This window comes from Linepithema humile, chromosome 4, assembly GCF_040581485.1.
Source record: "Linepithema humile isolate Giens D197 chromosome 4, Lhum_UNIL_v1.0, whole genome shotgun sequence".
Lineage (NCBI taxonomy): Eukaryota > Metazoa > Arthropoda > Insecta > Hymenoptera > Formicidae > Linepithema > Linepithema humile.
In genome coordinates this window covers 23,826,656-23,840,381 of record NC_090131.1, presented here as the reverse complement: position 1 = coordinate 23,840,381, position 13,726 = coordinate 23,826,656, and the positions used below count along the sequence as shown (strand labels likewise).

The following is a 13,726-nucleotide window of genomic DNA, read 5'->3' as shown; positions in this document are numbered from 1 at the left end:
AGTAGAAATTAAAATATTTAAATTAAAGGACTGGTTTTCAGGTTTTCAGGTTATAAATACACACAAGCAATGGTTAGAAATAAATATACATATTTCTTTAAATATGTATATATTTTTTAGAATATTTGAAAATTTTTGAAATGAAGCAAATAATGATAATTTTAAAATATCCTGTTATATGTATATTATCTTATTTCATCATTATGACTAATAGAATTATGTCATAGTGACGAACGAAATGCTTTGGTCATAAATTTTAAACTGTCCTTTAGTTTTTAAAGCACAACAGAGTTTCACCGCTAAACTTTGTGTTATTTTTATCACATAGACAGCGATACTTTAATTTTTTTCTTTTGCCGTTATACATGAGTCTTCGAACGGCTATTTCAGGCAGACTTTTTGTAATTTACTTTTTTTTTTTAATCTCGGGGATGCAGCAATACACAAATTTTTTAAAGTCGAAATAAGATGTATAAATATATTGTGCAGTGTGATCATTGGATTCTGAAACAAATATAAGTAAATCGATGTGAAAGAATATGTATTTATAAATAGAATCTGATGCTGGACGTCGCGAACGGGGGCGTACTTTTTGAGTCACCCGTTATTTCGAGAATTAACCCTTTGTGTCGCTCGTATGTCGCCAAGTGAAAATGACTCGAACATGATTTCTATTTCCGCTAAAATTTCGAGAAGCTACAGTGTTCTATAAATACATAGAACGATATTTAGAACCGTCATGAAATTATTATTATTGAGGAAAAGCAATAATCGCTAATTTATATATTATGATATATAATGTAATATATATACAATTTCTGTGATGTATAAATACATCAAATTCTTTATGCGCGCGTACTCCATTTCATATAAGCTTTATTCATGCATATGCTTTATGCTTTGTTACACATGATTAATGATCATATATAACAATGATCCAGTTACTTCACGAGCCTCGAAAGTACGTCGTAAAACGATAAAGCATTCTTGCCGGAGATATAAAGTGGAAAAGGCATGTCATGGTGAGGCACGCGCGAGTCCTACATCTGTCTGACTATAGTTTTGCATTTCCACTACCAATGAAGTGGAGATGTGCATCAAATGTATGCATTACTATTTTTCATGCTTGCCAGTAATCGCACTCGAAGCTTTCATATGCTCTGAATATCCGCTTATGTCGCTTATATATACGTTTATCCTCGCTTCTTGTCCGATTTCCCGATATTAGGTATAAAATCCTAGCGGGACGTTGAAAGCGTGCTTTCAAAATATATTGCAAAGTAATTTGATTTTTGCTCATTTCATATTTACCTTTAATCCTAATTCCTATGCAATAAGGATAGTGATGTTATGTTATGTTCGCAAACGAGTGTTTAAAAAAATAGATTTGCATTCACGATGTATGCGCATTTTTGAAGCATTCTGTACGAATAAAGTGTATGTAAATAAAGTCTACGTTTACACATCAGGCAATATTCTGCAACACCTGCTTCTAGTTATGTTCGAGCGAGTTTCGCAGGAAAATAACACTTTCTTTCTGAGCAACTTGTTTTCTTCAAGGAGATAGAAGCGGAAGCGGAAGACGGAAAGCTAATAATTTTGCGAAACGAGAAAAAATATATTTCTTGCGTTTCTCGCGAGAAAGAGAGAAAAAGAGATTTTCTGTCATAAAACGTTTCTATAAAAATATTATAAAGAAAATGTGGCTGAATTTTATTTTATATCAGAAGTTTTATTTGAGGATATTTCTATAAAGAAAAGAAATGACACAATATGACTATAAGTTACATGTAAACAAATATTTCTTTTTCAATTTAAAATAATAGTAGTTAATAGAAAATAGAAAATTATAAAAAAAACTAATTTTAACATCAATCAGATATTAAATCGAGATATTCTACAGACATCTGCTCTGCACAACAAGGATTTTAATGGAAATGTGCATCAAAGCGTATGAAAGTTCTATGCAAATGCATTCGCTGAATCTATTTTTCTTGCCTTCAACTCACCGCGCTTGTTATTACGATTGGATTCGATAAAACACCAGTTTTCTCACAAATGCGTTTAACGAGGCGATTCATTTCTGCTTTTCCATGTACACGGTGCATGACTGGATTTTCTTCAAAAGACAAAATTATTTTTTCACTGACAGCGTTCAATTATTACATTCGAGAGAACAATGCAAACATTTTTTTATTTTACTTTTCATGAGTCATTTATATCTAATAATAAATCTCCATCACGCACATTAGATTCCCCGAAATGACACCGATCGTCGTAAATCACGATGAGTCACTTTCTCTGGTCCGATTTTCGTTTCAACTCTCTGGGAAGTACATTGAGGTTGTATTGCTGGCAAGCATTTCGTGTTAACTTTCCGGTAGCTATTTCTACGAATATGAATGATGATACAAACTCGGTAGCGATTACGACTCGTTTTGTACGATCGTTTGGAGCATCAAGCGACATTACGAGCAACATCTGCTTGTGTCCTTGCGTTTGTGCTGCAAAAATAGATAACGATAAATGAATTGTAAGTTAACACATAAGTTGAATTTATGTGGTTAATTTTCGGGGAAACAAATGCTTTGTAATTATCGTATACAGATTCACATAAAATTATCATACTTTATTATACTTTGAATCCATAAACGCCCAATTATTATACGTAAAATCTTGTGAAATATTTATTTTTAATATTTTAATACTTTAGTTGCGATAAATTTGATTAAATTAATGGTAATAAAAAAATTTTATAAAATACTATCAAAACATGTAAATTAACAAAATATTTATTAAAAAATAATTGTGTCAATATTGAAAGGTTGAAGGACGTCATTCAATATTTTCTGGATATAAAAATAGTGATATAGATATGCAAAGAACTTTTTAATGTCGCGGCAAAAATTTTTTCGTGAATACACAAAACACTTTTTCGAAAAAAATTAGGTGATACGATTTAATCGATGCATCACAGATCAGGGCCGGGTTATCTATTATATAGAGATGAATAAAAGCTCGATTGAAATCCGACGGTGTATCGCCGAAGTGTGATGTTATTGAGACCGACGTTATTTGGTGTGTTGCTTGCAATTCTGCGCGCACTGGCAGAAATTTTTATCAGAAGCGTAAGTGATATGAAAAGTCGATAGCTGGAGAAAGAATTACGTAATACATTATTTTTATCTAAGTACTTATAGCATCATGTTTGGATATATTTCCGCACGAGATAAGAATGATGAATATAATGCATTGTCAGTGTCTGTTTTCTCGTCAATTACGGTCTCGAGAATTCCCATGTTTATAGGTTTTATCCAATTCTGTCCTCATAAAATAATGAAAGTTCCATCAATTTAATGATGATTATTATCGTCGATGTTAATAATGACTGCTGATATAATTGCAAATTTTTTTCTGTATTTCCACCTATTATTTCCTTGTCCATTAGTTTTTCTCTTCATTATTTTTTTACTACACGGAGAACAAACATGCATTTTCTTCCTAGATGAGTATTCTTTATACCTCAAGATAATGCTTTTCAATTATCTTGAATAAATACGATTGTATTATTTGCGTTTGATTAAAGTGTCAATTGCGGGGAAAAATAAAAAGGATTATTTTGTTTGCGTTCCGGCGAAACAGACAGATGCTTTTGCGAATAAAATTCATTTCAATGAGAGGCCAGCCGAAATCGATACGATGGTATGAGTAAAATGGCAAGGTGTATCCTTCTCATTCTCAAGATATAAAAGTACCCGTTAGCTTTTTTCTGCATTATGAAAGGATTCAATCAACGCCACGAATCCTACCAATTAGTTTACTTGTTTATTTTGCAGATTTTTCTTGCTGCATATTAATTATTACAAACTGTTCCATAATTAGTTTGATAATTATGAAACTATATTAATTAAAAAATTTTTATAGTGTTGCAACACTCGAAAAAAATTTAATATTATTTGCGGAGAAAAAAAAATTAATTTCTCATAAATATTAGTTAATAACATAATTAAATGCGTATAGAGGCTGCGTAGTTTGTATATATTACCTTTAATGAGTTTTCAATGTAGGCGTTACGGCCCTGTGGTTGGTAGCGCCGGTTTCAAAGCCATCCGAGTTCCGGCATCGAATATGCTCCTCAGTTGGCGTCGCGACGCCGCCGTCGGAGGTACGCGGAAGGCGTTTACGGTAGCACCTGACGGCAGCATCCACTCTTATCGGAAAGAAAGTCGCTTGTCTGAAAGAAAATTACTCGGAATATAAATTGTCAGCTGTGTAATTTCTGTTCAAAATTTGGATGTATTAAAAAAAATAAAAATTGCAAAAATATAAGACTATCGTAAAATGTGTCGCAATAGTGCATTTAAGGCCAACGGCTCTATAAAGATCGAGATATAAAAAAAGTGTATCAAGGGAGCAAGGAGCGATCGCGGAAAATTTGAAATTCTCCTTCCGCGGAGAGATTCCGGATATCGTCAATACCTCGGCATCAAGATGACAATTTTTTCACACGTTATTGAACCGTCAACGCATTCCTTCTGGATCACAGAATTCGAAATGATAGGGTAATACGAGATATTCGATCCGTTTTTTACGGGGGATGAAGTCTTCTTCCTTCAAATGTTGTGGAAAAAGATAACACGAAGCACGACGTCAAATGACGAACACGGACCGCCAGAGGAAATCGAAAAGGACATGCGTTGAGGAAGAAGGAAGGGACGACCTTCCTTCGCTGACGGAAATATCGCGACGGGCTTTCCCCAGTAATTTTCTCCCGTTCCGCGTTACTGACTCGATTATTCGAGACGGAAAGTGAATACTCTAGGTGATGTCTTACTGAAGATGATAATTAAAGATAAAAGTGAAAAAAATAAATATAATAAAAGGGAAAATAAAATTATTTGAAATATATACGTAAAAAAATAAAATAAAAAAGTATAAAACTGTTGTGAAGGCAAATTTATGGCGTGTGTAAACTTATAAAAATCGTGCAACGTACACAAAAGTTTTCGCGAAGAAAGTGCATTTGTCCGTTTTACAAAAAAAGTGGCATGATTAATGTGGATCTGAGAACTAATGTAATTTTCTGTAGCAGATGGTATACAACAGAAAATACTGTAGCAATACGGAAAGATTAGTTTCAGCGAAAAAAAAAGAGAGAATAAAAAGAGCAGCATCGACTTGCATCGTTAAGAAAACCGGCGATTTTATTTGCTCGTCGCTCGTACCAGATGATAAATCATCGACGACAATTCCCGCAGGGATGAAAGATCACGTTCGCGGATGTAATATTTTTTATAACGCTTCTATCGATAAGTCGAATCTGAGATGTACGTTTGATTCACGCTTCTATCACACGTTTCTATGTGGATTAAAATTGCTAATTGCGGCAATGAACATAACTGCCTTTGCACAGTCACGCATTATTGTTTGTGAACAGTTATCTCGCTTATACAAATAATTTTTTATAAGATATATTTTTCTTCTATCACATGCGAATGACGAAAAAATAGAAAAAATAGTTACACAGCACACATGTGATTATAAATTCGAATTGAAAACTGATTTAATTAATTTCGGAAAAATACTTCTTTCTCTCAAGTTTCTCTCAAGTCGAATTCCTAGATCATTTTGCAACGAAGATGCAAATTTTCCAAAGCAATAGACATGTTTTACACATTTAAATAAAGGACAGAATAATATTAGTATTTAGAAAATGCCAAATAATATTTTCTGTGCTAGAATGTTTTTCCATGATATTTCACCGCCCACATTCTACATGTGGCGTCACTTGACCGCACGTCGCATATTTTACTGCTTAATGTAATTCGGTTTTACATTCACAGTTTTATAAATGATAAAGCAGAATGTCGCTTTAATCACGTATAGTTTTCGCTTTATGCATTTTTGTATTATGAGCTTTACTGAAGTAAAATCGCGTAATACTGTAGGTAATTGCAACGAAGTGCGATTGCTTGCGTGATATGTTTTCGCGTCTCCGTTACCACTCATTCTGTCTAGTACTTCATACTTAGTCGTACTATCTATTGCTAGAATGCATCCGAGGGGGCCGTCGACCTATGGCTATGTTCGTCGACCGAATAATTTTAGATAGAAACAGGATTCGCGTAATAAGGAATGCAAGTTCGAGATTACAAGAAACACACCTGGCACGGTCGAGATCAATGAACACCTGCAATTGGCACGGTCGTACGCGTTGATTAAGCTGAAATTAATATTCTTTGAATACCGGAATGCTAACAAGCTCAATTGTCTAAAATAATAGCCTTTGAACATGTTAAATAAATGTTTTTAAAGTATTTAATTAATATTTTTTGGATAAATGTTCTTTGAAACAAGAGAGTTAATATTCTCTGGATATTAAAATGCATTAAATATTAAAATATTCGATTATTCAAAAGACATTTTCTACTTTATGAAATATCTCTGTAATTTTTTTGTTAATATCTGGACTGAAAATAAGATCGTTTTAATAAAGATTCATTATGACGATTGATTTATTACTTCCAGCCAATATTGCTTTCTGAGAGGACGACTTTCTTTTCATCGCAATTCTGCTTCTTACTGCAATATTTTAACCGAATTTCAGTTTCTGTTGCCGCGTTAACAACCGTTAACGATGTATTAATGGCTCTTCGCGATCGTTCAGGCCGTTTTGGAAACCGCGAATGACCCCTTTCGTAAACTCTGTGGAGAGACGTGCCGATAGTCACGCGGCACCGTTTTTCGAGACAAATCCCTCGCACGGAATCCTGGCTCTTAAGAGCTTGCCAACATTCTTCCGTCTGTCAGTCTATTTATACAAGCGCTTGGATAAAATTCATAGATCCGCGGAATAACTGATGGGACAAAAAGAGCACAAAGAGTGACACTTAGTCGTTTATATGCCCGACAAATTTATGCAATGTATGTGAACAGTGAATGTACGGATACTGAGTGATTTGGAGGGAATAAGTGGGGATTTTCACGCAAATCGCGTAGATCACGTACAAGCACGCGCGTCACAACCACGTCGAATTTTCTAGTCAACAGCTGAAATCGTGACCACGTATTTCTTGTAGACGACGAGGATTGCATCGAGGTGTTCCACGGGCGAACTGAGAAACAGTTGGAGGAGCAATGCGTCTCTCGGGTGTTCATCCGTCATCGGGCAACTATTCTCCCTCGTGATTCAGCGAGAATCTCCGACGATTAAAGAACCAATTGTGGAAAATCGTCGCATCGCGTAAGGTACCAAGGCACACGCACGCTCGTTTAAGTGTCAAGTGTTTCGTGTCGCACCCTCACAGAAACGGAAAGCTGCACAATACGCCGCGAAAATGTCGAGCTCACCGCGAGTACGGAACCTACCGCCCCGACCTAAGATCACGATTCCGATTCCCGGACAGTACTACCCGCAGCCTGTGACCGGCATGGGCTACGTGTCGACGCCGTACGGGCAAACGCCGATACCGATGACGCCGGTTTCCGGCCATCCGCAGATGATCTACGCCAACCGCGCCAGCAAATTTGTATTCAAGGGGATCAAGGATCTGACTAAGTCCGGGCTCAGTGTGGGGGAGAAGAGCGCCTTCTGGCTCTACGAGAAGGTAGTAAATATTGAATTTATATACTTGTATATTTATATATTTATATATATAGACAATATTTATCAATATTGTGTGCAGGTTAGTTCCTGGAGCAGAAGATGGTTCACGCACATTTTTTTATTCGTTATCGTACTTCTGTACAGCATCGCTGGAGCGATGATTTTCATTACAGTCGAGGGCACGCACGAGGAACTTCTTCATTTCAACATTCGGAAAGAGAGGTATACTCTAGATGTTCGAAGCAAAACGTAAAGTTTATAATTGTTAAGAAAACAGAATAACACAAGATTGAATTACACCCAATTAAAGATATAAAAGCTAGAAATAAAATTATAAAATAATTCCTTTATTACTTTCTCTGATTTAATATAAAGCACGGTAAAACATGTCAAGTACCAAAATATCAGAGTTCGAGAACAGCAAGAAAGCTCTTCAAAAATTTTATTTCTTTTTAAAAGCTCTATTATTTACTCTTTTATTAAAACGCAGTCTATATGGGACACGTGCCAAAAGATGCGCATCGCGATAGAAGAAATTGTTGATCGTTCTGGAAAAATGTGAGACAGATAAGCGAATCGAGTGGATCCTTTGTTGCGAATCAAATAAGTGCCATTTTACACGCGCCGACGATCGCACACAATGGCAATTCTAGCATCCCGGTTACGCGTTAGCTAACGCATGTATAAATTTTAATCTGATCCTCAATGGCGGATGAACTTGACGAGGTTGCGGTTTCGATTTAATTTTGTTGTCAATAATGTCATTCCTGGTCCCGTGATAGTTCTGTACAACAAATATTCACCGTAACCAGTATTGAAATTTGCGGTCGACCAAGCAACATTGTTTGCCGAACTGCTTTAATACTATGTTTTGACTTCACCGTATAATTTCTGTATTTTATAAAGCTTTATCAGTTGTTCCGAAGAATGCACACTCTAAATTGACTTCATTGATCAAAAAATTGCTTCCGCAAATTGTGACAAAGGTAATACATCAATATTAAATTTTTTCCACAGCTCGATAATTTAATAAAACTGATCACGACGATTACTTCTTCTCTGTAAAAAATACAATTGTGAAAAATTCGTGATGTTATTTATTTTCGCGATGATATCGCTAATAGATAATTAATTTTAATTAAATTTAACTGAGGACGAAGTTGCTCACGAGATATCGTAATAATAAATTAAATGTTTACGTGACATTTTTGCGCCGTGTTACTTGGTACTATCGTCACGTCGGCGATACGCGCGGCGTCACGCGCTTTTTTGAACGTGAAATAATCCCCACAATTTTCTAGTTCGATCGATTGACCTTATTGCGAAGGCCGAAAACCACGGTTGTTCTTATCTATAATTGACCTTGCGTGACAGGTGCGGGACGCACGACACGTAGCGTGAACCGGTTAAATGCTCGAACAATTGTACATTCATATGCGCATGATATCAGGAACATGAAAGGTAACGAGAAATGTCGAAATCATTCTTCCTCGACGAAGGCCAGGGTCAATGTTTGCCCCCAATTAATAATCAGAAGAAAGTATAGCCACAGTGCCTAAATAGCATAGTTACATTTTATGATTGGCGTCCCAGTATATTATATCGTGAGTTAAATTTAATCAAGACACAATCTGAAACGTTTGTATGATTCAAATTGGAAAATAACGACTTTTAAGCACTGTTATGATGACGATTACGTATTTAGAGTATATTTGATTGAGCAGAGAACAGATTTAGAACGTTTCCCCTAAAACGAATCCCCGAAATCAAGGAGTGGTTGAAGACGATTCCGCCTTCTCAGTGATAATAAAGTGCCATTAAATCAGATTAGAGTAGAATTGCTCGTTATTGGTCAGACGCGCCTTGTATTTTTCGGATATAAGTGAAATTTGGTAATGTTTTAATTGATATTATCTTCATGATTTTGTATTTCGTTAAAAACATTTGTCTTCATGAGCAAATATTATATTGATAAAATTAATATAGCGGAATCACATTTACACATTCGTTGAATTTTATTGAAAATACAGAGGTAAAAATGTCAATATCAAAGGTTTAAAGGCAATCATCCTTACGATTCGATATCGCCTTTTGTGATCCCTCTGTCAAAGACTTTACGGAAAATTAAATTAGACTGGTTGCTATCGGTGAATTTATGAAAAAGGACAACTCGAGTTTTTTCTCAATCATCAAACTGTATCAATAAGAAACTTAGAAATATATAGGTTTCTAAAATAAATTTTAGAATAATACAGAGAAAAATATAAATAATTTATATTTAATTTAATTAATATTAATATTTAATGTAATTTTTATAAAATGTAAAGAAGGGTTCCTTCAATTTGTATTTATTTTTTACAACTAAATGTTTATATTATCTTCAAATTATAATATGATGGCAATTTGAAATTGAGTCGCAAGCTTTCAGTTTTAATTATCTTAAATTTCGTTTATTGACAGGAACAAAACGCTCGATGTCATTCGCGAACTTTGCAATGACTCGGTGCTTGCGTCAAACACAGAATTTTGGAAAGGACGAGCCGCGGACGAGCTGATGAAGTACGAGGAACATCTGTACGAGTTTTTCAAGCGAGGAGTGACAGATCGCGGCGAGAAAGTGTGGACGTTTTGGAATGCCGTCTTCTACTGCGGCACTATTTACACGACTATTGGTAAGTAGAATATTTTTGCTCGCTTTAATCATCTGTTGGCAGCTCGTCTAGCTTTTTCTAAGACCCTTGGTCTTAGCAATTAGCAAAATAATTCTCAAAATTTTGCAAACATGGTTTTGCAATGATACAAATTAATAGAAAATATTCTGGTATCAAGCCTACATGCGCGACTGTGCACACATCAACGATATTATCTTCATTACGAACAATAAATTTGTCTTCACGGTTCTCTAAGATATTTTTAAATACACAAGATTTGTAGGCTGTATGTTTTTCTTCTCAAGAAAAAAAAACAAGCATGACACTTCTGTCAAAAAGAAAATGGAGTAATAGTGCATGATATACGTCCAGCTCGGAATAGAGCGATTTTTGTGTGTGAGACATATTTCTATCCACACGTCAAGAGCAGAAAAACCGGGCGGTGCTTAAGAGACTCGATTATTATGCTAAAACGTAATTCTGGCAAAACATTTTGCGACATTTTGTGTATGTCGAGTTCGTGCAAAGCTCGTAAGAATTATTTTTATTTATTTTTATACGTTTCTCGAGGAGACTCGGTTTATTTATTTTGCGTTCTTTTTCATGCAGATGACGAATGCTCGTAGTAAATGCAAATCGGAAGAGAAACGTGTATCGCGCTCTGTGTGTATCAATATGCCACATGTGCAACACGACTGATTTCAAGCTCAATTCGAGCGTATTGCCTTGCTCATATCAGATTGCGCGAAGCTCTGGTAATAAACGCATTGCTCTGAAACCTGTTGGATGTAACTAATTCAAGTTTGTTCCATGTGCGCGAGCGTGGCTTCATTACATTATTGATGGAACGTATTAATTGGAAGTCCTTTGCGCAGCGACGTTTTATAAAAACGGAAATGGTATTATTGCTGTTATTTATAACTCTATCAAAGTGATATTAATTTTTTACTGGAGAGATTATTACTTTTTAAATTTTGAATACAACTTTGAATTTCAACTTTGATTTGAATGCTTAATTAATTAATCTTAATGGACCAAGTTGTTTGAAAAATAAAATAATAGTATGTAAGATATATATTTGATGCTTTAATTAAAATGTACAATTTATTTGTGATTGTACAATACTATTAACGAATCTTTTATAATAATGGAAATTTAATAAATTTTATTACAATGAGATCAAATAACACACATTGCTGCAAATTTTTACGCGAATGATTCGCACTACTGGCTGTTATATGACCCAGTTTTGTGAGTGCTTTCCACAATTTTCATTCTCACGCGCATGGTCTATATATTTTTCAAGTATAGGAAATATTTTATTCGCTGACACATCGTCGTTTTGCATGTGACAAGTATACGTTAAAATCTTCTACGATGTATTACCATGCATCGAAGATGCGTTCGATCAATATTTAGACATTTACGAAGACGAAGACGAAGTTGACGGTTTCTTACATGATAAATAAAAGAAAAAATTTTAAACAGTTATTTGCAAGCAGTATGTGAGATTTAAAAATATCTAAATCTTTGCGTCTGTTTAATTACTCTTGTTTTGTATACTCATAATTTCTCACACTCTCAAGAGTGTGCTCATAGACACTTCCAAGACTGATCTAATTTATGATCTCAGACGACCGAGGAAATTCAAAACGAGCGGTGTTAGTCCAGAGAAGCCTGATGACACAGTTTATCTAGGAACATCGGTTTCTTCGTGGTTGTCCACGGATGAACAGATATACGCATACTATTTATATACGCGCTGAGTACACGCGTACTCCGCGTATCCGCATACAAAGTTATTTGAAATAAGCGCAACAATAAATTGATGAAATTAAAATGAAAATAAAAAAAATTTCAATTGTCATTCAAAATTCAAATTAAAATATCTACAATTGTAAAGAAGCATTGCAACTTCTCTGATTGCATTTACAAGCGCACAATACGTTCGTGAGTGAGATGTGTACGCTTCGTGTGTTCTGTTATGTCAATTGTTAAAACTTTGCGATTCAAACGGCGCATATCTATGGTGCAGCTTTCTGCACCAACGAAGACGTTGTATGTCCACGATACTATTTCGAGTTCTCATCATTATATAACGAAAAAGATGGGTAAGATGATCGTACGAAAACAAGGCATCCTATCATTTACGAGTTCTTGACGGATGTACGAAGAGCGAGAGAGAGCTTCTCTCGCAATGTTTTCTCGCTCTCGACCGAATTAAACACATTCATTTGAACGCAATGTTTCGTAATATCGGGTGGAAAATATCGCGTGAAAAAATACGCGTCAATACATTGGACACACCGACATTCAATTAGTAATTAATTCAGATCGTTTGATTATTTAGATGAGAAATCGTTCAGCAAATTGTAATTAAAGCGACCAGGTGCCAAATATTTGAACCAGCGTATTCGAAATTTATATGCACTGTTATATATACGTAAACAAATGTATATTATTTACCGATATGCCTCTTTCCACTCAATAAATAAAATTGGATTTGCTAATAATATTATATAATAAAGAATAATGTAAATTAATAAAACATTAGATTACTGAATTAATTTAGTTTTGCGAAACAATTTTGATTTAAACGATTATACATAATTTTACGCTGATATCTCAAGATTAAATTCGACGTAATCAAATTTTCTATCGGAAAAACCTGCTATTGTGCGCTCTGCCATTTGTGATTCCATCTGCGATAATGGTTATAGATGGATATCGTGTAGCGCGTTGTCGCGGCGACAAAACGAAGAAAGATTGAAAAATATATATATGTATACTTGTTCTGAATGTGGTAGATGAAAACAGATTTCGGTGAATTGTATTTTTAGTTTATAAATTGTAGTCAACCTCGAATCACTAACGAGATGACAGAAGATCCGCACAAGTTTAATGAAAAAGTTCTACTTAAATATATGAATTGTTTAATCTATTTTCTTTTCTTTAAAAAATTTTTGCTTTAATATGATTTAAACGCGTTATGTAAATAATCTCAATTGGTTAATCTTTTTTATTTAAAATCATTTTTTATTTAATTTCTGCAGATGTACGAAAAATGTATACAATTCTGCAAAGCGTCTCTTTCGGATTATTTATAGTCAGTATTTTGCGCGCGAAGCGGATTCATTAATCATTTCAATGTCCTGTCGGAACATTTTAGAAGATTGAGCAATGTATTTAACACTTTGCATTCTTTCTACTCATAAATAAAACTGTTAGGAGATTAGTTCTTCTTCAAGTTGTTGATGTCATTTGAAATCATTGCGCAGTTCTCCCTCTTTTCATTGTTCTCACTGAATTGCTTCATTTGAATTGAATGGTTGTTATTACAATCAGTCCAAATCACCCCAGTATTTGTAATTTTCTCTCTCTTGTGCTAATTGCTTCATTTGAGAGTTTAATCATTATCGATAACATAATAATCCGATTATAAAAAGTTGTGAAGCAATAACAATGTTGA

The 13,726-nt window shown here is 34.6% G+C and overlaps 1 protein-coding gene across 1 annotated transcript; it reads left to right on the top strand.

Moving 5' to 3' along the window:
* Window positions 1-3,665: 3,665 nt before the first annotated feature.
* LOC136999717 (uncharacterized) lies at window positions 3,666-13,492 on the top strand. Its single transcript, XM_067354317.1, has 6 exons — window positions 3,666-3,723; window positions 4,068-5,282; window positions 6,529-7,607; window positions 7,686-7,828; window positions 10,067-10,278; window positions 11,891-13,492. Exons 3-6 carry the CDS (start codon window positions 7,338-7,340, stop codon window positions 11,953-11,955), a joined length of 690 nt encoding a protein of 229 aa, XP_067210418.1. The 5' UTR covers window positions 3,666-3,723; window positions 4,068-5,282; window positions 6,529-7,337; the 3' UTR covers window positions 11,956-13,492.
* Window positions 13,493-13,726: the final 234 nt, after the last annotated feature.

Excerpts from the sequence above, each read along its gene's own strand:
- LOC136999717 (XM_067354317.1), top strand. The coding sequence starts at position 7,338 with ATGTCGAGCTCACCGCGAGTACGGAACCTACCGCCCCGACCTAAGATC. Across the intron at positions 7,608-7,685 it reads CCTTCTGGCTCTACGAGAAG|GTTAGTTCCTGGAGCAGAAG; the intron begins GTAGTAAATATT and ends TATTGTGTGCAG. Across the intron at positions 7,829-10,066 it reads TTCAACATTCGGAAAGAGAG|GAACAAAACGCTCGATGTCA; the intron begins GTATACTCTAGA and ends GTTTATTGACAG.